Source organism: Blastomyces gilchristii, assembly GCF_000003855.2.
Source record: "Blastomyces gilchristii SLH14081 genomic scaffold supercont1.18, whole genome shotgun sequence".
NCBI lineage: Eukaryota > Fungi > Ascomycota > Eurotiomycetes > Onygenales > Ajellomycetaceae > Blastomyces > Blastomyces gilchristii.
In genome coordinates this window covers 1,135,008-1,161,084 of record NW_003101665.1, presented here as the reverse complement: position 1 = coordinate 1,161,084, position 26,077 = coordinate 1,135,008, and the positions used below count along the sequence as shown (strand labels likewise).

Here is a 26,077-nt window from a genome sequence, read left to right as displayed (position 1 = left end):
TTATATTAGCTTTACCCATAAGGTTATTGTGTGCTTGTGTTCGGAGCCTTCAATCAATCAGAGCATTAGCATGGGTTGCGGAACAACTTGGTAGATACTCGGAGTATCTTGGCTCATCAGGAATATTTCAAATTTCCACTGGCAATTCCTGACTTAGCATACATATCAGTCAGCGTAGTAATAGAAATATAATATAAGCCCCATTTTATTAAAAACCCCAATGTTAGAATAAATTTCTCCGCAAAATTTCCGGGCTTATCAGCTTACATTCGTGCGCATTCTTCGTTCACATCCGCATGCTCGTATTTTGGGTCGCATATATTGTCTCTATCTGCGAGAATAACAAGAATTCAAGATTTAAATAAGCGCATTTCCATTCCTCTGTAGCTTGCCTCCGTGCAAAACTCGGTCCACTGTAGTTTTGTGCGCCGTGAGAACAGAACATTACCATTCCAAACATGTCATCCATCGTATCATTTAGAACGACGAGACTTTTCAGATAGCGTTATCCGACTAAGCCAATTTCCCCCGCTCAGCGCCAGAGAACCCAGAAAGAGTTGCAGTATAGTCATGGCTGTTTCGCGAACTTCATAACAATTATGTTAACATTGGAGGAGGGTATGATAAATCAACACCGAGGTCTGTTGGAATTTTGGGAAGCCAAATTTTGGGTGATGATGCTGTGAGATCCAATGGCATTATTGGTTGAAACGGAGACCGAAACATGCAGGCTTCCAGAAGCGCCGATGGAAGTTGTTTCAGACAACAATAGCAAGGAAAACAGGCTCATTGTCACTAACGATTTAGACGATTTAGCGGCCGCGGGGAGAAGAACGCCAGTCGCCTAGCCTTGAGTCTTGCAAGCCATCCCATCCAGTTATTCCCTCGCTGTCGCTGTCCTGGGCGTTGTTTTGGGGGCTGTGAAGGTTTTGTCCCGTGATTTCGCCGTCCCTCTTCTTTGCTCTCTGGCTTTGGCAACCAAAAAAACCAGTCCGCTGCGAGGAACATTTGCCCAAAGACATTTGAGGTTTCGCGTGTGCCGTTTTCTAGCTAGTTAGTAGTGCCTTGATTACTTTGCCTGTGTTCCATTGTCTGTCCTTAATCTCCTGCCCTTGCCTGCCCTTTCCTTTTGGTTTCGTAACCTGATCGAGGTTGGAGGGGTGTGAATTATGGCTCAGCAATTCACTCCGCACAGCGATTCTGCAGCGCTGGAGACTCCGCGCGTCCCGACTAGATTGCTCTCGATAACTGCGCTGGCACGGTTTGAGTTTGAGGCAGGCAAAGGGAATGAGGGTACGAAGATTTTGATGGTGGAATGGGAGGATGATGACCTCACACGGTCTGCCGGCACATGGCATGTTTCTTGGGATGGGAAGCAAACGGTTTTCCCTGCAGATGAACAGACATCGGATCATGTCCGACGATGCTATTTTTTACTCCCTCCCGGCACCACTATTCCTCCTGTCGTTACTCTAGCCTACGAGCCACCGCCAAGTTCTGCTGCAACGGTTAAAAAACCCGATTCCGTGGAGGTGAATCCGCTACCTGCCATCTTCCCGCCTGAGCTAGGGGCTACTGCTAGAGCTGCTGGCAAGAAAGGAGTGTTGCACACAATATGGGCCAAGAAGAGACTGCAGGCTCTGGAGAAGGAGATCAAAGAAGAATCAAGATACAATCTTGAGGGCGTGGCCTTGGAGATGGCCCTTCAAGAGAAAGAGTGGATAGAAACAAACTTTGGCGTTGGCCAACGTCTAGCACCCCTCCAAACGACAAACGTGACGTCCTTGAATTCTGTCCCTCTTAGTCCTACTACGCCCCTATCTCCCGGCGGCGGGAGGAAGCTTAGTGAAAAATTGAAGGGCCTAAAATTGGGGACGAGTGAGAAGGATCTCACCCGGAAGCCTCCACTAGGTAAACGCTAGCTACTTGTTCGGCATACTCCTACTCTTGACCTGACCCTGACGTACTGACTCCTTACAATTTTAATTTTTTTAGCAAACCAAGCTGAAGATTTAGAGTCCCATCCCCTTTCTCCAGAAGGGCCAGATGTGGCAATATCCTCGTTCAATTCGTTCCGTCATACACCCATTTCAGATCCGGCGAAATCTCCCGTTCGTCATGCTGTAGCCCACCTCCCGCCCGCTTCAATACAAGCACAACAGCAGCGGCAACTATCAGAAGGGGGATTTGCCAGTCTGGCCACCACGACAAGTGATCAAAACACGGATGACGGGTTATTCGCGAAAGCGCTTAGTCCGCGTTCTCCAGATATCCCTCGAAGCCCATTCTCATTCTCCCCCGAAGAAACTATACCCTACGCGAAAAAGAAATTAAACGAATCATGAAAATTTAAAGTAAACGATTTGTTCGGATCCTTTAAAAAAAAAAAAAAAAAGTGAATCTCACCGTACCTCCATGTACTTTCCATCCGCACTTCTAAACCCGAAATGGAACAAGGGAGAAGTAAACTGATTTAACCGTTATTTTGGGTTAGAAAACATTGGCAAACGCACACATGCACGAAGCCCTCCTTGTTACTGCTCGCATTGTCAGCCTAGCTGCTTCCTGACTACATAGACGATGATGCTTTTATGCCTGACGACTACCTCCTTTTTGCGAACAGCAAATTCACCGTTATCTAGCTATTATTTAGTACTATTATCATTATCTTTACTATTTTGTCTGTCACTCTTCAGCACTACGGATGTCTCTATGTTTGTTCCTCGCGTGCGCCGTTGAATTTACTGGGGGGTTGTTCATCATCATTTCCCCCTATTGGCCGCCGAGTTTTAAATACCGAGTAGAAATGCTACATTGACGTCCATTTCTTGCCTGTGTATCTTTGGGATATTTATTCCTCACGCTGGCTCCTGCACATTTGTGGATAGCATCGAAGATGCTCTTACCATGGCCAAACGCGAAGTCCACGGGAATCTAAAATGGACAGTGTATATTCCTTAATTGAAATAGATCCTACCCTTTACTACCCAATAGTTGTTGTAATAACCGTTACACGAAAATTTAATGGTTTCCTGAAAAATATTGTAGGTAGTGGAAAAGAAAAAGCATCAGGATAAGAAGAACACAGCCACACGAAGTTAACCAGTAACAAATATGCTAATTCGTTCGCATGAACAATACTCCCGTAAATCAAAGAAAAACGAACAAAAAAACAAAAAAAAAAAAAAATCACTGCTTCTTCTTCGATGACGCACTACTACTACCTTGCCTCGCGACCTTCGGCGGCTCCTTCTTCGCCTCGTTCTCCTTCTTGCTCAAAGCATCCGCATCCTGCTGCTCCTTGCGCTCCGCATACCACTGCCCCGCCTGCAAGACCAAAACGCCAACCAAAACCAGCGCCAGAATGGTATTACTCGCCGCCATGACCTTCAAGCTGTCTTCACGGCCGAGAACCTGGTCTGGCTCATCGTCCATATAAGGGACGCCATATTCACCCGAGGAGACGATGCGCAGGCCCTTGACGACATTAGCGATATAAACGATGACGCCGCACATGTATAAGACGAGGCTGGCGCCGTCGAAGAGCATGTTGGATTCAGAGGGCTTGTAGAGTTTCGCGATGAGGCCGGCGAGGCCGAGGAACATGACGATGTGGAGGATGCGCGGGATGAGGGGCGGGGAGGCGTGCATGAATTTCAGGTGGGTTTCTAGGAACGTGTAGTAATCGCTAGGCGTTGGTTTGGTGGACCATAAGATCGGGTAGTCGTAGGGAAACATGGAGAAGATTATGCCGAGGAAGAAGGAGGTGGCTGTTTTAATAATAAGAAGAGTAATCAGTCATCAGCCATGAAAGTTGTTTTGTTTTGTTCATGTTGATTTTCCAAATTCGTCGCTCAATGCGCCCCCGCTTGTGCTTGAATTATGATGCCAATTGCGGTTGGCATATGGGGGTTCTCGTTCGACGCTGGATCCTTGGGCGGAGGCGCGGTGATTTTCAGACTTACGGCAGACAATAAGGAAGGTCACGAAGGACCCAGCACTCGAAGGCATCTTTATATCTGTCTTGTCTCGGCTTGGTATGTGTGTGTGTGGAAGTGAATGCTGTCTCAATTGGATTTCTAGAACAGCGCTGAGTTATTCGTGGGTCGAGGCTGAAGTTCAGACAAAGAGAAAAGTTAGCATTCTATTCTTGGGCGAACGCGCGATCCAACTGTTGTACTTTGGGATATTCCAACAGCAAGATAGCTTACCGATATGTATCGATCCTCTACCCCCTGACTATGGCGATTGCGAAATCGAGGCCTTGAAATGCTCAGGCTGATAGCTTCAGGTTCGTTGTTGGTGGGCCGCGATAAGTGGATGGAGGGGAGCCGGACAGCAACCCAGGACACGTGGTCAGTGTAAGCTGCTCAGCAATCTGAAATCTACTGAAGGAGGGAGAAGCGTAGTGAGAAGTGGTAGATCGTGTGGATGGCGCGTTAATGATGTCCGGGCAAACCTCTAGCGTTGCGACCTGGGCATTTTCCCGAACCCAGCAGCCCTAAAGGCATCAATCACTACATCAGGCGGGTTCTAGTTAGTTGAACATGATTAGAAAATGAAAATGAAAATTTCTAATCATCACATATGCTAGAGCATGACTTGATATTGCACAGTACGACTAGACTGACTGGCTGTGTGACCATGTCTGGAACCAGGACTAAAATATCATTGGTTGATCCTGGTCACAGATACATGTACTGTACATGCTGGAGATCGTGATACTATATATAATAGTCTGATTACAATCTAGTTCTAATTATATTCATTAAATAAAATTAATATTTATAATCTAATATTTATTTGTTTAATTATTTTAAGTAACTTTAAATATTAAATATTATTATTATGCTTCTTCTTCTTCTTCTTCAATTATAAACTGTTAGAGGTCCTCCTACTCCAGCCCCTAACCCAAAGTAACCTACACTAAACCATGATTAATAAGCCAGACGTCTTGGCGCGGGGACATAGTTACCTTAAGATGAAGCTTAACACTACTCTACTGACATTGAGAAATATTAATTTTAAGTTAAAAATATTTTACATCTCTTCTAGAAAGCTTCCTTTGGATTGACCCAGCGAAAATGGAATACTGAGGTCAACTGAGCTCTGGTAGACATGAAATATCGACCCCTGTCACGTTACAAATCTGAAGGCCTATTATCCGCCTCTCCAGCTCTACTCTACTGTACGGAGTACATACATACGAAGAAGATTCTGTTTGACAATATCTTTTGAACACAATGTTGCGGCCCCAGCTTCTGCGAACTGTTCTAGGATCTTGCGTGACATCGTCTAACTGTGACACATAAATCAATCGAACTCCCCTTGCAGAATATTTCACATCCAAATACCAAATAGGTACATCTACATGGTTAACTCGCGATGCTATCTATGGTTCTTTGCATGATTTCTAATGGTGGGTGGTGCATTCCACTGCTCAGTGGTCCGTGCATCGAACAGGAAACAAGCTTAAATTTAAAGTTGAAACTTAATTTCAATTGCAAACTACACAGTATACGATCGCGCTACAATAGAGAGATTGGTGCTGCGCTATCATGTTTCAAATTCCAAGCTTTAGACGCGCGAACCACACATTGTACAGCCAAGAAAAGAACACAATGGTCTCGGCGCAGGACATCCGCAAATCGCCCAAGTTTAACGGGAGAACACCTTCTTCATCGAAGGATACACCGACACCTTTAGGACCTCACTCAGGACCGGTTTCTGATTCTTGTTCACCGAATACCGCAAGCTCTTAACGGGCCTCTTATCTCTCTTGTTGAACCAAGCTACGTGGACGAAGTCAATGCTGACCTCGAAACCTTCGCCTTGATCGTGCACCATAATTGCCGCCTGACGGTTTTTCAGCTTGCCAGCGAGATTGACTCTCTCCTCTGAACCCCATTTTCCTCCGAAGTTGGTATTAAATACGATTTGACCCTCCGCCCGACGGAAGGAAATCAAGAACATGATATCGTTCCCATTCCTGAAGGCCACCTGAGTATTGTCAATGGTGTCGGTCTGAATCTGGTTCAAATCGACCGAGGTAGAGTCGAGAATTATCACGCCGTCAGTAGTGAAGTCCACTTTAAGGTCAAGCGAGCTATTTTTATGGAGCCCTGCCGATGGAGGAGCGGGCCTAAGAAAGGTTAGTAAGGAGTGCTCATTATCATGACTCCGGGAATGAAACATACGGGTTGGTTGGTAGAGGCTTTGGCTTCTGCTTCAGCTTTGGATCAAGAGCTCCGTCAGGGCCACCTGCCAGGGATGGAATATCGCGGAAACCTTCGAATCCGGACAGAATGGTTGCGTCTTTGTGGTGTTGAGCGTTATTAAAGGAGCCAAGAACTTCAAGCTCGATCTTTTCCATAGCGAACCTGTCTAGTTCCCTTCCACGCTATTGGCCGGTTAGCATTTCGGTGAAGGGGTATGAAGCTGATAAGAACCAACCTGGTAAAGTCTCCAATACAAATTCTTTTGCAGAAATTTAGTGACAACGGCTTCTTCCAAAGAGGCCAAAATCCCCCTCTTAACACACTGAACGAGCACGTATGTGATCGAAAGATATGATGTGGCCTTCGATTCAGTTGCTTCTACGGAGGTGCAGTTACTACAGACTTCCTTCCCACCAATGATCGCCGGGAAACTGAAATTGTAAACTTCAGTAACATAGTCGCTTTCAGGGGTTCTTGGCTTCCCGTCTCCTGGAGCGAGGTATATCTTGATCTTAAACGGGTTTCCACCCAGTGCGTATCTATATGTTATTAGCCAAGGCTCTATCAGAGGAGGCAGTATGAACCTACTTCTTGTAACGGACGCTAAATGCGAAGTCATTTGATTTAACCCCGTCATCTGTTTTGTCACCGAGGGCAGGATTCTCCAACAATTCCGTCCGTGAAGCTCCGTACTTTTCGTTTATGGTTTTCCTGATGTCAGTCACATGTAGCTCCCTGTTATATGTGCCTCCAGAATTGTATTTGGAGTCCCATGTTTGCAATTCGGGATAGGTATAGCCGAAGTTTAAAACGTCTCTGGCGCCCTCAGGGGTCCAGCAAGTGCCCTTCTTGTCTGAATGGAAGGGGCGAAGCTTAGTTTGTGGAGTAATGGTGTCCGCAAGTCCGATGGCCTCTTGGAAGAACGTATTCTTGTCGGCGGTTTCAAACCATTTATCTGGGTTCAAAGCCTGCCAGATAGCCCACATGCGATCAATGTTGCTCGAGGGGTGTTAGTTACGAATGCACACTATTTTAAACTTAGAATAAGGCGCAGCTTACCAATGGTGAAGCCAGAAAAGAGGGTCAAATGTCGCCACAGGAATTTCAGACATATGTCCAGTAAAATTCCCTCCCACCCAGCCATGGACATTGTTATGGATATATTCTAGGTTGATATCCTTGCTGATGTCATCTTGCCCTTTAGCACGGAAAGTGGTAGCGAAAGATGGGTAATCCAATGGATGTGTGAGCAAACGGTACACCATTTCGGAAGCAGCTCCGTATTTCCCTCCGCCCATCCACCCGGGGCTCTTAAGTGCGATACCGACCTGGTTATTGTTGACCACACCGTTTTTCCACGTTTCCGACTCGGGGTTCTGACTGTCTTCAATATCTGGACTTCTACTCGTTCCGATACAAGGACCGAACTATTCGTACAATTAGCTAGGCCCCTCAGCAGGAGATTTAGGGTGCACATACATTAAAATACATCCCCTTGCCATCTTCACCGGCCCAAGGGTCGAAGACTTGGCCCACGCCTTCGGACAAAAAGGGCTCGTTTGTTGACATTTTAAACTGATATAGAGGGTTGTCCACTCTCTCTCTTTTGCCATTGGGGGTTGGAATCGTAGTAGTCGGGTACTTGGCGAGAAACGGCACTCTATGGTTGGTGGCCCAATCCCAAAATGGAAGCCTCCACGAATCTGCTGCTTCCTTTAGCTCAGCTTGCCTGTCCTTTGAAAACTTAGGGATGATCTCCGTGATCATGTTCTCGTAAAGGAGTTGCTATGGTTCTCATGTTAGTTTTTCAGAGCCGAGAATCTCTCTGAAGCAAGAGGGCCGGATCAGGGCAGGACATACCTCCAACAACACAAGATACGGGCGATGCCATATTGGGAAAAGAATATTGTTATGAGTGCAATAACCCTTATCTTTGGTATCTTCCATGTTGGTGTCTGGCTCATCGTATGGAACGTAAGGTTGGCCATGGATACCTTGAAGAATGTTAATAATTACAAAGTTCACAAGCACTGTTAACATTGAACACTTACCAGCGACTTGAAAGAAGGAACCTCGCTCTCTTGGTGACATATTCATCAAATTGCGCCATGCCATGACAAACAAGTCCACTTGATCCGCATTTGCCTTGTTGTTGCTCCATTCGTCGATTTCTTGACGGATTGGAGCTTTCTTCTTCTCGGGTACGGTACCGGCTTTGATGCCTGTAATTGCGTAGTACTCATAGGGGCGTTTGCTGAGGTATTCGGGTGGTTTGTAATTAGTTCCGGCCATGTTGCTTGGAGTGCCAATGTCTCTGGATGTGGGTGATGAAAGGTTTGAAAGGGAAGAACTTCTGGAGGGACCTCCGAATATTTGGCGAAGCATAGATGAGTTTTCCATGGGTTACTTATGGCTTAGGAAACTGGGTAAAATATATATCTTGCCGATGTAGAGTAGAACGTACCAGATATGGGACCCGAAAAGAGAACCGTTCTTTTGTACTACATCCCACGCCGCATTTAAGTTTGCCTCAATTTTGAACACACAAACGGGAGCAGCCAATGATGGTGGAATCAATCCACATCGAAGGAAGGGAACTGCTGGGGTATGCCGGGGATAGGCACTCAATGCTCATCTTTGATAAAAAGACCCCCGCTTGGGGGAGTAAGATAAGATCTGAGCTTTCCGTGATGCCTTGGAAGCGCATGAGCAAGGCCCCGGTACATTTGTTAAAGCCCAACGCAACTGCGTCCCCAGCACAATTGTTACGCTGTGGTGGCTTATCGGGGTGCCATTTTGAGGGATCCTTCGCCAGCCTCTCTGCGGATGATAGAGTTACTAGCTTCTCATAGCTCCAATTGATCCGTTCTCTGAACAGACGGAGGAAGAGCGGGAACGTACACGCCTCTCTCACTGCAGTTGAGAAACTGAATGTACTCTGGCTGGCTATCCTTGACCCAATTCACCAATTATGAACATCTGAAGACTTCATATCCATGCTGCTGCGCGCCATTTAGCTCCGGTGAAGTTGGAAACCAAAATTGGTTTGTTAGACGATTTGGATCTCGCCTGGACACAGAGGTTCTCCTGCATGCATGTCTTTGGGTTGCTCCAAATTTGGTCTTCAGCCTTGCGTCATCATCTAAAATTGAGTGGATGGATGACACGCTTTTGAACTCAGTGCAAGGAGCCAAGATAGATCATCACCTTCACCTGAATTGAGTAATTAGCTTACACAGCTAGCTGCTTTGGAAACAGTTCGGTCTGATTGTCAAGTAAGGTGTCCAAGCCCACGGATTGAGAGACCTGCGAAATCCAGATGCGATTTGGCATGAAGATAGAGGTCCTCTAGGAGCTACGGAACGGGGAAAGTCTCCACGTAGTTAAAATATGCATGGAATCCGCACAATTCTTTGCCCAGAGAGTTTCGGCACCCCGCGCTTCGCCAGCCCCTGCCCCGACTCAAAAAGCAGGTTCGGTTCAATCCATGTTTTTACGATTTTGTGGGCCTGCTCCTGCTGATCTTCTGCAGTAGCAATGAGTTCCAAAACGGGTGAGCTTCATCTCACTATACCCAGGTAAATTCACATTCCCCTTTTTTGAGAATGTGGTTGAAGGTAACGAGCTGAAGAAGTAATAGTGTCCTCCGTTTCCTCGATCTCACATTTCGTAATTTAGCCTCGCAACATTTGAGCCGAGCCAGCCAGCCCATCCACCGCTCAGCCCGCCAGCTGCTTTGCCACTAGCTTGGCAAGTTCGAATTGGCCTTTTTTTTTTTTTTTTTTTTTTCGGATGTCATATTGCCAGTGTTATCCTACGACTCAAAATGATGCCGGTATGTGCTTGCGGGAGGACCGCTCTGAGACCTCTGCGAAAGCCGCAAGGGCCTCTAGTTTGAAGCTTTTCGTGGATGTTCAAAACAGCATCCAGCTCCGCCAAACCCCGCTCGAAAACAGTGAGGACTTAGGCCAATTAACTGAGACAAGTTGCATACCAACTCTAGCTACCTATTATTATTATTATAGCTGACCCTCAGATCGAACCATCTGGCTGAATCACATCACACATTAGCTGATTTCTAATCCTTAAGCCATACCAGGTACTCCGTACTCTGTTGTGAATCTAGAGTTTTAGGACATGTGGAAATCGTTCTTTCTGCACTAGACTCACGTTTAAAGCTGAAGCCGCAAATTACCTAGTTCAAATTCAGTCTCCAGAACTGCTCAAATATCTCGACTTTCCTCTGGGCCGGAGGCGGGTCGAACATCCAAAAAACATAAAATAAAATAAAATAAAATAAATAAAATAAAATAAAATAAAAATAACAATAAAAAAGAGAAAGAGAGAAGAGAGAGAAAATGAAGAATAGAATGGAAAAGAAAAGGAAAAAAGAGCATTCAGGTCTCCAAGCCAGGGATTTCATTTTTCTTACCTTTCAATGCATCATGGCTCTAGTTCACTACACTCTCTTTTTGTTCAGACATCTCGTTTTCAGCTCTTTGTTAAACGGGTGCTCGTTTCTTTTCAGCTTGATCCAAATAACATCATCATAAGCTTACTGTTGAGGCTGTGGAATGGGTAAAAGCACAACAGCATGCTGAGGAGTATACAAGCTTAGCAAAGAAATCGACCATCCCTCCCTCTATTTCATCTTTCTCTCAAAATTCCGGGGCTTTAAGTTATCTGTTCAAAGCTATATATTGACAATGTTGATATTTCCTGACAGATCTGGAGGAATAAGGTTACTTTTAGAGTTAAAACTAGTCCAAATAAAGTTAAGAGGTTCCCTGCCTATCGATGATGAGGCAACCGTAACGGACAATTGTCAACAGCCGATAAGTTTGCTATATATTGAATGTCGCATGCAGAGAGATTTCTCTCTTCGACACAATGCACCCATAGCTAGCTTTAGCTACTTCCTTCTAGCCGTGCTGATGAAGTAGGCTATCACAGACCCTAACATTGAAGAGCGGAAATTTGCATTTTGACAACCGAAAGACCTCAAGGACGGCTCTAGACTTACCTACCAGACGAGAGAGAGAAACTGGAGTAAGGAGAATGTCGCGGATATGACAACATTTCCTTCACCACTGGTGCTTCCTGGCGACGATATTGCCCTAGATGCGGACTATCCTCACCAGAGCTTTGACTCCTGGCTTCGTGAAGAGGATAGGAATGAGACTGCGTCTAGGAAGAATGTTGTTCATGTCGCTGCTCCTCCCGATATTCAGCCTGATGTCTCATTTATCTATCAATGGGATACTTCGCAAATCAAGCGCGATACATCCGTTCCAACTCTAAAGGTTGAAGATGTTTTGAATTCTCTTGAAACATTCTACCTTGGCTCGCCGGTCAAACTACAGCCAAATCCAATCCCGGTCTCTTTTACAAGCTGGGAAAGTGGTGGCACACGACGAGGTCCAAAGACCAAAACTAAACAGGAGGAACCCGAGTATACCAGGTTTAATATCGAAATAGAATGCGTGCGAATTCGAACACGTGCTGCACCAGACGAAATTTTCCAACGACAGTTAAAACCTCGACGACCTTCTCGATGCTGCAATCAGCATTCTGCTCAAAAATGCGAACGCACTAATATTGATAAACAAAACTTCTATGAAAGCGCAGACGATACCTTTGTCTGCGGTAGAGCTTACGGTGGAAGCCGTGTTGCAGTGGTTTCGGCCTCGAGATATAACCCGATCCTAGATGGCAAGCATAATGTCGACTGTGAACAAAGCTGACCAGCGTGACACTATAAAGACTACGTTGTGAAGTCCTCCTGTACTGACACTTCAAGGCCCAAAAAGAGAACTAAGTTTTCAAGTTCATCAAACCAAGATATCGCATCCAATGACGACACATCATCTCCCTTACCCGCCGCGTTGTTTGCACACAAGTCTTTCCCCCCTCTCGATCTGCTGCCAACCACGACGCAATTGGTAGGTCTCTGGCTAGGCTGCGTTCGCCGAACGGCGAGCCATGAACTTTGCGACTGCTTTGGCATTGATTACTGCATGTACTATGCTTGCTCGATGCAAGGAAGTACTCCGCTTCCAGAGGACGCGAGACAACCGCCGTACCTCTGGCCCGTATATCTCGCGAAAATGCTGCATGCAACGGGTACGACTGCGAAAGATCGCTATCTCGCCCCCTCTATCATTCTGCAAAAGGCACGGCGAGATACATTTATTCGCAACGTTTGCAGCGTGGATCGCCAGTAGATTAGACAGGATATGAAGCTTGGCATGGATTTTTCACCCAGTGGTCGTGTGTTATATCTTCCTTTAGATTCCAGACCACGATTCCCCCCCGAGATTTATGGGTCATATATTCCGTATATCGCATCCAGTTGTCATCCCGACGAATATGTTACAACTTCTATAGAGTATGGCCCGTGAATAGTATTATTGTAGATGCCTCCTATAGATCCCGAAGGGAGATATCAGAATTGCGATCAGGCGAAGAAACACAACAAATTTATTGGACGGGTTCCTCGAGGCAATTTCAAAATCCCAAGTCCATGGGTGGGATAGCACAATTATTTTTATAATGATAATAGGTCACTGTAGCTTCTACTCTGTTATCCCACAGAGCGACCCGAGGTGGTATTTCGGTATCTCATGCAGGACTCCGGGAGGTAATAAAGGCCAAAGCTGAATATAGATGAGAAAGAACACAAGAGGTAGCGAGAAGTAGAGCAATACACAAACAATATCTCGCGCCTCCACCATTTTGTAGCCACCCAACTCCGTATTCTTTCTGCTGCCATCCCCCCAAACACCAGGAAAGCACATTTCCAAAGAGAATGCTTAAAGTTAATCGAGGCAGGATATATCTAGTATCAAATACTAGAAAAGGTACTCTTTGAATAAAGTCCTTAAAAACGACGGACGAAGCCGCCAGGCAGGACGGGTTAAGAAACAGCATGGTCATCAGAGTTAGGAAGCGTATAAATAGAATAGGAAACTAGATAGATGGAAATGGAAAGCAAAAATGACCTAATAAAACCCCTTTCCCGGTCACCCAAGCACCGCTATATACCAGGAGCAAAAATGGACGAAATGCAATTCGCTAAACGTAGCCGGATCATAAGTAGTATGTGTATAATCGTATGAAATAGCCCGTTTCGCGGCCGGCCGGGAATATTAGACCGCAAAACGCTAGTAGCATAAATGATGCTAGGGAACATGTAGAGTGTGAAGGAAATGTCTGTGGTTGCGCTGATGGATAGAAGATGGTGTAAAAGAGATGTTATCGTTGATACCTAGGGAGTAGTTCTATAGTTGTCAGTGATCGAGCCAAATCCTCCTCGGTAAGTATTGGCGCCGACGGCACATGTCGACATTCTGAGACAATTGGAGGACTAGATGCGTCCATGGAGTGACTCTGTTCAAGTTCCGGCGAACTTGCCTGGGCGAGAAGTCGCTGCCTCTCAAGCTCTTGCTTATCATCCAGCGGGCCAATCCGTGTTCTCGCGGGGTCGCTACTACTAGGTGATGTAGGCGGAGAAGGTGACATATTACCTACATTGGACCGAGGAGCAAAGGTTATTGTATCGATGGAGGGAGCGGAGGCTGGAGAGTCACGGCTGGGGAATTGCGAAGTAAAGCGACTGGGAGGGTTTCCGAAAGGACTATCTACTTCAGATAAAATAGGGGCTGAGGGAGCAAATGCCGGGGTTGCCGTTGACGGACCGCTTTCCGCTACACCGTCTTGTGATGGACTGCTAGGGAGAAGTGATTCCTCGGCTCTTCGTAGTCGGGTCTTTTCATCAACCGCTTCTTCAGGAAGCGCAGGAGGGATAAATCGGGGAGGGTATGGTGATTGCCTGTCTGGAGGACGGCCTCGCCAACCGCTGACTTCATCATTTTCGTAACCGTTTTCATAAGTATAATCGTGGGAATCATATTGGTGTGCGTAAGACTGTTGCTGGTCGTATTCAGCTGCGTCGTTAGGTTGGACAGCTTGAGGGGTAACCGGATGACTGTCCCCTGTGGGATTCGCATCCGATGTTTGAGGTTGGCGTTTACCGGAATCCTTCGAGCCTATCACAACTTCAAAAATGCAGGCAACCACACTTTTCTCTCGTCGCACTTGGTCAGTGTCAACGATGTTATTTGCCCAAGGAGACGTAATCGGGTTACGCCCTTTTTCCGATAGAGTTAGTATTTGGCCATTAGGACTATAGTTGTAATTGCTTGAGCCCGTCATCATATTTAAGCGCGGAATAAAACGGTCTTGGCCAGCCAATTTCCCGCGCAAATCCATTACCACCTCGAGATAATATCGGAAACTTATCATACCACCGGGCACATGTGTGATAGTCGGAAAAGTATCCTCTGGGATCCTGATAGATGTCTTTACGGTCGCCGTCAGGGTGGCGGGGTCCACAATCAACGGGGCAAAAATTTGGGACAGATCCTTTCGGAAGACGCTACTGGACCTTGTGGCCCCGAAAGAGAGTCCACCCAACCCGGTACGAGACTTTGGGTAATAGTCCTCGAATACCGGTTTGCCTTTATCGGTATGTCCCACTGGAATTGCCGGGTGGAGGTCTATCCTCCCTTGCCGATAGAGAGTGATAATAATCCCATTTGGGCTTCGGATAGGTTTCGTGTGCTGTATTGTGATCTTCACTGGAAGGACGTCGCCCGGAACGCCACCAGGTCGCGACAACTCTGTGGTAGCTTTAATTGTCCTTTCTATGGAGGAAGTATTCGTGCTCAGCGAGTCATCGTTCGCGACGCTCGGACTTTTCGCGGAATTTGGCTCGCTGATCACTTGAAAACTTTGGGTGCTGTTGCTCATGCAGCTCGAATTGCTATGCTCGCTAGGTACGGGGCTGAGCGGTGGTCTATTCTCACTTCCGTTAGGAGCTGGTTCAGCAAGAGTTGAGTTTTGCGCAATCTGTTCACGAGATGCTGATTTCGTCTTGGATCGCGCCTTGGATCTTCTTATGATCGGTTCAAGAGAGATGATACGGGGTTTAGGAACGGGCAGCGGGGCAACGTCGATGGTTTCCAGAAGCATAATCCGTTTGTCGCAGGACATGGTAGGTGATATAGTGGTAGGTCGCGTTAGAGTAGATGTTAGCATATAGGATATGGTTCCACGCTCAAACTAAACAGCCGGTCAGCATATGCATGTCTAGCGCTCACAACTCTCAAAGGGACAGTGCGCAATCTTTTTGGTAAGAACAGATATTTCATTTTACATACCGTAATGCTGCTGGGCAATCGATAAGCCGGAAATGCCATTTCAAACTTGAATTTGTATATTCCCTCAACGAGGCGACCATCTCCACAGAGGACAATTTCGTCTTCGAAAAGCGAAGCAAATCCATTTCCCAAGTATTCACCGTACCTTTTACCACGTCCTGGACCCAGAAAGCCAGATTCCTCCAAGGCATCTCCAGGCGCAACCGCAGTTTTATAGACCTTCACATATCCATGCAAGCAGAGAACTAGGTGTGTTATGCGGACCGGTTTCACCACCTTCAAGACCACGCAGCCTTTCACCAAGTCGCCAGAAAAGTACGCCTTGTATGGCTCATCCAACTGTATATAGAATTCAGAAATAGTCTTAATCCGGTTGCTAAAGCGATCTGTAAACTTGGATATTATGGACCGGTTCCGAGCAGACGAAGGAGTGGAGGGCCTGGGAAAGGGATCAAACGACATGGCAAATCACCTGTATATCGTCCCCATACACACAACGGCTCGCATGGGTGTTCGAAAAAAAAAATTTCGTGGGAAGGAGAAGGTGAGCGCAAAGGGAGGCTCGATGTTGGTTGTAATGAGGGCCTGTCCAGGCAGTTCACTCGCGCCACGCTGCGGGATGCGCGGTACGGTACCAGGCGGGAGGCTGTACGAGGGCGTCGTCAATTCTTACGACGCTGGAGGAGGGCTGGAGGGAGCAAGACTCTCGCGAGCTAGATACGGGGAATGCCGCGCTGCTGGCCCTGGCAGACAGGCCCGGGTATTGTAGCAGCGGTGCTGCAGCAACTCGACAACTTGTCAGGTGTAGGAAGAGTACGGGAGAGTAGTCGATATGGGTAACGGTCATGGTCCCGGGTAAACGGAGCATTCGGAGCGACCCTGCAGGATGGGCTAGTCAGAAGGAACGGACGGCATCTCATAAGACCAGCTGCTCCGTGGATTGCAGAGAGGAAGAGCAGCGGTGGTTATGGTGGGAGAAGGAGGAGGAGGAGACGGGGGTGGTGGTGGTGGTGGTGGTGGTGGCAGTCGTGATGGAGGTGGCCTCGGGCTTGTATCAGCGCGTTTGCGGGCTGTAGCGCAGATTTGGGGGCGTTAGTTATTTAGGCCTACCTACCTGGGTTGGTCGAGAGGAGACTCTCACAAAAGCTATCTGCCACTCCTGTTATGTTTATATCGCCACTGCTTTTCATTGCAGCTGTTGTGTTCTATCATTACTTCTATCTCAGCGTCTAGAATTCTTATTTATTGTTACTTTAAACGGAATATCAATATTCTTTGTTTGCTTCTCTGTCCTTTTTCGTCTTCCTGCATCAGCGTATATGCCAACATTCAAAGACGAAGCAGAACTAGTGTTGCGTGCGCATGTATGTGACATTCAGGGCACGCAATTATTCTTATTATTACAGAGGTTATTTGTGACGCAGCTGCGCAACCTGGCGATGGGGCAGTTCTCCGGTCAGACAAAGGTTTGCCAGGGGCGGGCGTGGTTATGGACCTTATGGTCAAGCTTTTTTGCCAATAATGTGAAAAGCTTGGGAGTCTTGTTGATCGGATCGACAATCGGGCTCCAGTTTCTCCCCATTTGTCTGCAGCCGCCGTTAGTAACTTCGGGGGGATCAGAACGCAGGAAATAATATAATTGCTATAGAAAAGAACGCGGTGAAATTAATCAATGGAAATATTGGAATACGAATACAGCCATCCTTCTGTTTCCTTCTCGCCATTGGGGGCAAATTAACAAGATTTAAAAAGGAGCAGGGGGATATTAATCATTGAGCGGCGAGGACACAACCTCTCCCCCCCTCCCCCCAACAACCCTGTGCTCGCTTGGTGGGACCTCTGCTTCGCCAGCTTTAACTGGTGGCTCTTTCACCCCAGGCAAGTAACGACTCTGGGCCTAGGCGATGGTCAGGAAGAAGCACAATCCCAACCCACAACTGGCTACTGGGACATGGTTGGGACTAAAAATAACCGAACGAGGTATCTGATTTGGTGTTGCTCGAGGGGGAGCAATGAAAACAATCAAATTATCATATCAACCCCAAGGAGCGTTTGAACTCGGAACAATGGTGGGTGGGCAATCTTTTTGTCAACAAAAGCATCGATTCGTGGAGCATCCAGTTAAGCTTCAGCGCCGATGTCGGGCGAGAGAACGCCATGGCTTGGCGATAACAAGCATTTCCTCTCACGGTCAAGACGCTAGTTGATTTTAATTAAGATTTTTGCGTGCTTCTCCGTCCTCCTCCTCGGATGGTTGTGCAGATGGTCCTCATTCCATCCCTGGTTCGTCGCGGTGATTTTTTTACCCCTGGAAACAACCAAAGTGGTTGTCGTGCTTGAAATCGACGCCCTGTTTTATTTTTCGTTTCCTAAGCAAGATATCAACTCTGCTTCCTGTTCTTAGTTGAAAAGGCGCATCGATGAAGGGTCAAGACCTCTAAAACCAAGCGGGCTCACAATACATTATTGATTGCCTCTGCCATACCATTTTAAATCCAAGTCCACTAGTCGGGTACACACGCATAGGCTTGTTCTCTACCGGGCAAGATATAAGCACAGAATCATAACCAACATCTCGGCCATGAAGCTCACTACCGCAGCTTGCATGATTGAGCAATCGTCCAATCGAAATCATAATCAAGCGAGCCAGCTGACTGGTCTATTCCAGCTATCCCAGCCAAACAAGTAAAAACCCCTACTACCGGGTGCTAAGAAGCTCGCACCTATTATTAAAGTGGTTCACATACGCCGTAAAGAGCGCGCAATAATGGCTAAAGGATACTATCCCTACTACATGTACGGTACATACGTAGTTACATCCAAATCAGGGTGGTGGGGGCTAACGAATTTGTCACGTGATTTGTATATATATGAGTCCTTCCGAGCTTATTCTTCACTCCTCCAGCCAACACTGTTGATAGTTCGCCAAAAGCCCAGCAGACGTCTGTAATCCAAGATAAAATGACATCTAACATCGAAGCCGGCGCACAAATATCTCAATCGCCTGCGTCAAATATTGCCGCTGCCCTTCAGGATGGGAAGACGCACCTGCTCTTGGCCGCAAGCGGCTCCGTTGCCACCATCAAATTACCGCAGATTATCGCCGCGTTGAGCAACTACCCTAACCTCTCGATCCGTGTCATCCTTACAAAGTCCGCAAGCCACTTCCTCGATGGGCAGTCTGCTGAACAGCCTACGGTATCATCTCTAGCCCTGCTCCCGAACGTCGATTCGGTCCACCAAGATGAGGACGAGTGGGTAGAGCCGTGGACGCGGAATGCAAATATACTTCATATAGAGCTACGCCGTTGGGCGCACCTATTGGCAATTGTTCCTATGTCTGCCAATCTGTTGGCCAAGGTGACAGGGGGACTCTGTGACGACCTCCTGACAAACGTCATTCGTGCTTGGGACATAGACCCTCTAAATCCGACGAAGCGGCTAATTATTGTTGCGCCATCAATGAATACCATGATGTGGACCCATCCGTTGACTGCGAAGCAATTAGCCATACTCAACGATGAGTGGAAATGGTTTGAAGTGCTTCCACCTCAGTCAAAAACTTTGGCATGTGGTGATACTGGGCAGGGAGCCATGTGCGATTGGAAAGAGATCGTCGGTGTGATTGAGAAACGACTTGCCGCCATAGATACTAGCTTGTGAATCTAACCCCAGACGGAAACATTTCAAATATGCACCCTGCCATTATTTTGACACTTCGCTTTCTCACGTTGATTATCGGCGCAATGCAATGGTTTGAACGCCTTATCCATAGGCTTACTTTCACTTTCGTATAAAGGGCCAGTTTATCTTCCGCATATCCTTAAGAACTATAGCTTCAGCACTCACCACGGCCGATGTCACACTTCTGATTTTTAAACCCCAAAAACTCAGTTCCATAGCGGCCCTTGCGTTCTTAAATCAAAGATGTACTGTTGCGCGATATCTCCACTACTTGTGGAGGCATTGACAGACCTGAATCTAGTAAGGGGAGGCCTCTACTCATGACGCATTCATGGTTATTTGTCGGTTGGTGGATACGAGTACGGCAAAACAATCCGGGATAAAGAGCGCTTTCATGCCGGATGTACCGTCAACAAAAATCATGCTTACCCATTGTGCGACACACACATTCGTCCACCCCTACAAAAGGAAGAAAAAAAAATCACTATTGCCTGAAATTTTATTATAATGACTCAAGTACGTAACCTCGTTCGCCTGTCGTGCACCATGGTTGGATGTTTCTACTCCGTACAGTGTTTGAAGGTTCCATACCTCCTGGCTCCAGTCAAACTAAACGAACACTCTTAAAATCTCGTAACAAGAGGACGTCTGTCACATACGAACATAGGGAGTGGAAAATAGGGCTTCCCTTCCGCTCAGCCGTACTCAAGCCACTATACAACATGCCCAACCGCATGTCGAGCCTCCGAGTTGTTGCCGTTTCAAGAGTGATGGTCGCGCGACGCGAGGGTGAGTGCGGGTGAGTATAGTATGGGTGTGCTGGGTGAAGACATGGGTGAGATTGAACGACACTGTGTGATTGCAGGTAGGCTAGGAGGAATTTCCTGCCCTACCTCAAGAACTACTTAACTTAGACTGGACGGTCTGTAAAATCGAGATTAGTTTTTCTTTTCTTGGAGGATAACGTTATTGTGTGTTTGTAATCTATCTACACGAGTTACACTAAGGGCCTGTTCGGTGACCCCGTCCAGGGCTGTATAAGTCCGTACAGTGCCAGCTTGTATGGCCCTGGACGGGGTTATACACGCTAACCTAGCCGGATAAGGCCTTCTGTTCAGTAGATTCTGTGTATAACTCCATACAACTCGCCAAGCACGCCAAGCTGGCAGTCAGATTCATATTATAGAGTTCAACAGTGTGTTTAGTTGAAAAAGTGGTAGATTTAAACCTGTTAAATGTACTGTATACACTGGAATGAGTTGTGATATCTGCTGACACATTTCAGTGTGGCTGTATAATGTCCAGAGACCTGCAAATATCATCAAAAATCAAGAATCATAGTGAGAAATCATGATAATGCAACCTGAGAGGCAATATGACGGTATCTATGTCATAGACAGCAGTTAATAAGGCTTGCCACTGCAGAAGTGATCAATTTAAGACTTATTAAAATTTATTTTTTACTGATATTTAATATTATTATTATTATTCTTCTTCAATTATAAATGTACACAGTCAGAGACTATAATATTTACCTGAGAACTTTTACTTCTCAGAGGTTTTTTAAAATCTATACAATCAATTATACATTTATCAATATCAAATATGCAAGCTAGAAAATTTCAGCTCAGAATATAAAAATCTTTTACAAATTGCAGTATTTTTAACATCTTTTAAAAGAACTTAAAAGAGAAGAAAATCAATAATAATAATTTATTTATACTAAGTTTCTACTCATATAAATATCTATAGCAATGAAATGGCTAATTTAACCGTTAAAAAGAGTTCAGAATTAGGCAGATTTATTCAAAAAATAATGTTTTAATCTTTATAAAGTGTAAGAAATTCTGCTTCTTATGAATTCTTTATCTTTATTTTCATTTCTTATATAATTAATAGAGTTAGCAGCTTTTAACTACATATAATTTATATAAACTAAAGTTCATAATTATTATTCATAACTCAGCTTAAATACTATTATATATTTAATTTTTATATTTATTTTTCTACTGTGAATACTTCTAGTAATTATCAGTATATATTATATTAAACTGTGAATCACTGAATAATTATCTGTCAGTACTTATTCTTACATTTCAAGCTCTGTTAATCAGTAATTATCTGTTATAACTGAAAAAACTAGAAATTTATATACTTCAATTTCTATGAACTTTACTGCAGAAATATTAAAACAGTTAATTAAACTGTAAATAATCTTTATAAAAGAAGTTTTAAAGAACTTATTATTTATTTATAATATATTATTCTCTGTATTTAAAACAGAGAAACTCTCTAAATCTGTAAATAAATTTATTTTAATAAAGAATATTTCTGATCATTTTCTGTAGAATTAAATTATTTTTTTACAAGAAATAATTATTATTTATAATGAAGGTGAAAGATTGATTATTATTATAAAGATCTAGCTACTATATAATCTTTTATATATGACAGGTATTCACTAAGTGATCAGTAAACATCTTACTTAGACAGAAGTAGTCAGTCTGTAAAGACAATGCAAATGAGAATCCTGAGTATATTGTAATACACTGTGCATTATACAATAGTCTCAGAGTCAGATTGAAAGAGAAGTATAATCTAAATCAATTAAATATGAGATTCTTATTCTCAACTGAGACAGGAATTAAATACTTAATAGACTTTCTATCAGAAACTCAAGCAGCTACAACAAAAGAACTATAGAAAAGACCTGAGCGCTTCATCACAAACTCACTCAATTTTTCGAATAAGAACCCGCTGACAGATCCATTGAAAAGCCCTTGATCATACAAGCATTTTGACCCCATCGCTGACTGCATACCCCGTGTGGTGGTGAAGTTATCCAGCCAAACATGAACCAGATGTTGTTCAAAACTCCTGTGTGGGATTATCCCCTGTTCACCCCTATCACACCACAACCCCGGGCCAAATTGCCATACAAAGTATAAGACAAAGAGACCTAGCCATATGCATCAATCTTCTTGATTTTGGAAGATCTCTGATCTGTAATTGTGAAGATATCTGAGAAGCAACTTTCACAAAAACCCTGTCTATCTTTGATGTTTCAAAACATCAACATCAAGTCTCACTCACATATCACCCTTCTCAATCTGGCTCATATTCAGCAGAAAAATACAAAAAGATATCTTGACAATAGTATTAAGTACATAATTAATGAATATATCTGAAGTACATTCTCTGTGAAAAATTCTCTCTATCTTTACATCAAGTCTCACTCTTATATCATATCTTCTGATCTGGCTCATCTCTGATAGAAAAGTATAAAAAGATATCTCAGCAACTGTATTTAATACATAATCAGCAGATACAATAACTATAAAATCAGTATATTTCAAGATCTGACTGAGTCTTTGATCTCTACACAGTGAGATATATTAAATCTAGTTTTAATATCTCAATATTTAATAGATTCTGTAAGAGATTGAGAACAGCAATACTAAATTTCTATTGAATTTAAGAATTAACTCTATATTAATATAATCATTGATAAAGTCTTCTATTTTAAGATATAAATAATTAGTTTCTCTACATTTCACTGATAATATTTATATTATTATATAGAAACAGACTTATATTCTCTATAATATTAAGACTCTGAAGAGAGAAAGTCTTGATAGAGAGTATATAGTAGTATATATCTTAGCAGTTTCTGTCTTATTCTTCTACAGCAGTTAATACAAGAAAAAAGATCTTAGAAATAGTTTTTTACTTCTCTTAAAAAAGTAAGATGTTTTTCTCTGAATTTTATATAATATTCTTACAAAGAATTAAAAACAGAGCTGTTTTCTGTTATAATTTTATATTCTTTTAAATAAGAATTACTTTTTCAGTGACTGAAGAGCTTTCATTAATACTTAATTCTTTTTTATATTCTCTATTAACTGATTTGAGTTGCACACTTATTATGTGAGAAGAATTAAATGATTTAAAATAAAATTGAATAGTTTTAATCAATTTCTCTGTAAAAAATTAATTTATTTTTTATCAGTTTTTCTCTCAAAAACTGTTATATTATCTGATTTATTATTAATTAATATTATACTTTTCTTCACTGTATCTCAAGAAAGAGATTATAAAGATTTTATTAATTTATCTTAAAAATTAATTTTAGTTTATTAGATTCTCTTCAAAAATCTAATCTAGTTACTGAACTAGTGTGAAAAAAATCAGATATTTTATATATAAAAGTCTTTTATTCTTCTTTTAAAACAGTCTGACTAACTTTTCAATTAAAAATAGACTTAGAAATCTCTTAATTAAAACAGTCTGATTAACTTTTAAAAAGAGTTTAATATATATCTTGTTTGAAACAGTCTGATCAACTTTTCATTGAGTGAGAATAATAAGTTTAAAAATACACTCAGTTAATGTGAAAAAAGATGCTTTCTCAAATACTATTTTTGAGATTGAAATTCTGAAGAGAAGAAAGAAAGAAGAAATAGAGAAATAATAAGTTTTTGAAATACAGAAACTTGAAAAAGTAAGCAAGATTCTTGAAAAGCAGTGTCTGAGTGAGATAAATGAAGAAGTTCTATTAATTCTTCATACTCAGACTAGATAACTACAGAAGATGATCAAGTTCAAACTTGAAATTTCAAATATAGTTTAAAAAATATTGAAAATTTCTAGTATAATCACTGACTTCTTATCTTACTCTTCTTTCTCTTTTTCTACTTCTTCTTCTTCTTTAAATCAGAAGAAAATATATACTCAAGCAGCTGAATCTGCTGTCTCTAAATCTGCTATCTCAAAACATGCTCAAAATCCTGAGAAAACTGAGAAGAATAATACTCATACTTCTATTCATAGAAAAGTGAAGAAAAAAATATAAAAGAAGAAAAACTTTCAAATCTTCAGAAATAGAAGACTTATTCTCAAAGTCTCAAATCAGAATATCTTATAAAGAAACAAGTTAAACTTAAATCTCATTTTCAGAATCAGAAATGAAATTAATCAGCAGTTCTTTTCTCAATTAATAACTGATATTAAAGTTTAAAAATCAGTTATAGCTTTAATTAAGTTATTCTTCTTTAAAAACTTCATCATTCTGACTACAATGTCTGAATTTAATACAGAATTCCTTATTCAGAATGAGAATCTCTGAAAACTAGCAGTAGAATCTTTATTAAATATAATAATTCTATCTGAGAGAGATGAAAAATGAGATAAATTCATTCTTTATAATATTTCAGTTGAAATTTTTAACTGTGAAGAAGAAATACTACTTCTTAAAAATGAATTAGAAGAATACAACTCTATTCAACTGAGAAAAAAGTCTGTATAATTAAATTCAATTAAGTTCAGATAAAGTAGAAGAAATGTCTCTGTTCTAGTATATATAAAGACACTTAAACAGTCAAAGATCTCTGAAGTAAGAGTAGTAGATTTGAAAATAAGAGTTCATAAATATAAAGACTTAAGAATGAACCTCAAAGCTCAAACACAGTGTTCAAACTGTCAAAGATATGAATACTTTGTAATCTTCTATTTTAGAGACTTAAAATATGCATTCTATGTCAGAGATCATAAAACTAGTGAATATAAATATGAAACATACTTAAAAAGAGATGAAATATATTAATACACTCTGCTTAAATGCTCTAATTATAAAGAAAAACATGCATCTAGCTCAAAAAAATGTATATTTACTTTAAGAACTTAAAAGAACTGAAGAAAAGATGAATCTCAAAGTAAATCTAGAACTGAAGACAATAGTTAAGTCAGTAAACTCATAACTATAAGCTTAAAAAGAAGAAACTCTTAATTATCTAAATCTTTAAACTTCAATTCTTCAGTTAAATATAAATAGAATTTGAATTCTCAAACTTCTATTAAGATTAGAGAATTGAGAAATAACTCTGATAATAAACTAGATATAATACAAGCAGTTGAGATTTCTATTTTTCAGAATAATTATAATCTACTATCTGATGATAGTGATTAGATTCTACTTTACTCTCTTTTAGTATAAATATACAATAAAAATAATAAAAAAAGTTTAAAAACTCTTCAAAAATCATATTTATTCAAAATAATGTGAATAGAAACTCAAATTGCATTTATTCTTGTCTTTAAATTATATTTAAATAAAAAGTTAATTTTATACTGCTTCAGAAGCTGAATTTTGATACTGAGTAAAAATATATCATTTCTCATTCAAGCTACTACTGCTTTCTATCTCAAAAGTCTGAGATAAAGTCAAGAGTAGTAATCTATGAAAGAAAGAGATCAAGATATTAATTTAATCTAAGATTTAATATCATATCTGACTCTGATATTCTGATGAGTGATATTATAGATAAAGAGAATGAGTTTGATACTATACAGCTTATAAATATCTATAATAAAAAGTCATTGAAGAAAAATAATAACATCTGAACAATTAATAGAGAGTTTCTGAATATAACTCTATCAAGAAACTCTATAATTGTAGAAGATTTCAATACACATTATCTCTGATAGAATTCAGAATGCAAAAGAGCAGTAAGAGCTGATAATCTAATTAAATGAATCTTTGAATATTCAATAGATTTAGTTAACAAGTCTGATCAATAAACATTCTTTAGAAAAGATATAAAACAGAAATCTATTATAGATCTAATCTTTATATCATAAAATCTAATGAAAAAAAGACCTATAAACTGATTTATTAATTTAAATGAGACATCAGAATCAGATTATGAGATTATTCAATTTAATATTAAACTAAGTAAGAAATAAATAAGTGAAAATTATCTTCTCTCTAATCAGTTTAACTTTGAAAAAGCTGACTGAAAGACAGTTGAAGAAAGTATAAAACTGTTAAAATCTGAAAGACAGAGTGAGCTATATTGAAATTCTGATCAAGATATCTCAAATGAAATGCTTAAGAATAGAGTAAAGCTCATTACATCTATTATTCTAGTAAGTGTTAAAGACAATATTTCAAAGAGA

General features: G+C 42.1%; 6 protein-coding genes across 6 annotated transcripts; 3 read left to right on the top strand and 3 right to left on the bottom strand.

The window, feature by feature from the left end:
- The first annotated feature begins 262 nt into the window (after positions 1-262).
- Positions 263-4,004, top strand: BDBG_07332 (uncharacterized protein). The gene is made up of 2 exons (XM_002622334.2): positions 263-1,911; positions 1,996-4,004. Exons 1-2 carry the CDS (start codon positions 1,170-1,172, stop codon positions 2,343-2,345), a joined length of 1,092 nt encoding a protein of 363 aa, XP_002622380.1. The 5' UTR covers positions 263-1,169; the 3' UTR covers positions 2,346-4,004.
- BDBG_07331 (ER membrane protein) lies at positions 2,773-4,702 on the bottom strand. Its single transcript, XM_002622333.2, has 3 exons — positions 4,212-4,702; positions 3,966-4,112; positions 2,773-3,770 (listed from the first exon to the last, which is right to left on the bottom strand). Exons 2-3 carry the CDS (start codon positions 4,009-4,011, stop codon positions 3,190-3,192), a joined length of 627 nt encoding a protein of 208 aa, XP_002622379.1. The 5' UTR covers positions 4,012-4,112; positions 4,212-4,702; the 3' UTR covers positions 2,773-3,189.
- Positions 4,703-5,455: 753 nt separating this feature from the next.
- On the bottom strand, positions 5,456-9,979 carry BDBG_07330 (tyrosinase). The gene is made up of 8 exons (XM_002622332.2): positions 8,270-9,979; positions 8,079-8,212; positions 7,698-8,003; positions 7,278-7,645; positions 6,807-7,217; positions 6,454-6,757; positions 6,198-6,400; positions 5,456-6,142 (listed from the first exon to the last, which is right to left on the bottom strand). The coding sequence occupies exons 1-8, from the start codon at positions 8,616-8,618 to the stop codon at positions 5,659-5,661; spliced, it is 2,559 nt and encodes an 852-aa protein (XP_002622378.2). The 5' UTR covers positions 8,619-9,979; the 3' UTR covers positions 5,456-5,658.
- A 6-nt stretch (positions 9,980-9,985) lies between these two features.
- BDBG_07328 (pH response protein PalF) lies at positions 9,986-17,501 on the bottom strand. The gene is made up of 4 exons (XM_002622330.2): positions 15,440-17,501; positions 11,854-15,341; positions 10,651-11,765; positions 9,986-10,413 (listed from the first exon to the last, which is right to left on the bottom strand). The coding sequence occupies exons 1-2, from the start codon at positions 15,899-15,901 to the stop codon at positions 13,473-13,475; spliced, it is 2,331 nt and encodes a 776-aa protein (XP_002622376.1). The 5' UTR covers positions 15,902-17,501; the 3' UTR covers positions 9,986-10,413; positions 10,651-11,765; positions 11,854-13,472.
- On the top strand, positions 11,058-13,219 carry BDBG_07329 (uncharacterized protein). The gene has a single exon (XM_031723044.1). It carries the CDS (start codon positions 11,288-11,290, stop codon positions 11,960-11,962), a length of 675 nt encoding a protein of 224 aa, XP_031580118.1. The 5' UTR covers positions 11,058-11,287; the 3' UTR covers positions 11,963-13,219.
- On the top strand, positions 16,854-20,362 carry BDBG_07327 (phosphopantothenoylcysteine decarboxylase). Its single transcript, XM_031723043.1, has one exon. It carries the CDS (start codon positions 18,401-18,403, stop codon positions 19,100-19,102), a length of 702 nt encoding a protein of 233 aa, XP_031580117.1. The 5' UTR covers positions 16,854-18,400; the 3' UTR covers positions 19,103-20,362.
- The last annotated feature ends 5,715 nt before the right edge of the window (positions 20,363-26,077 follow it).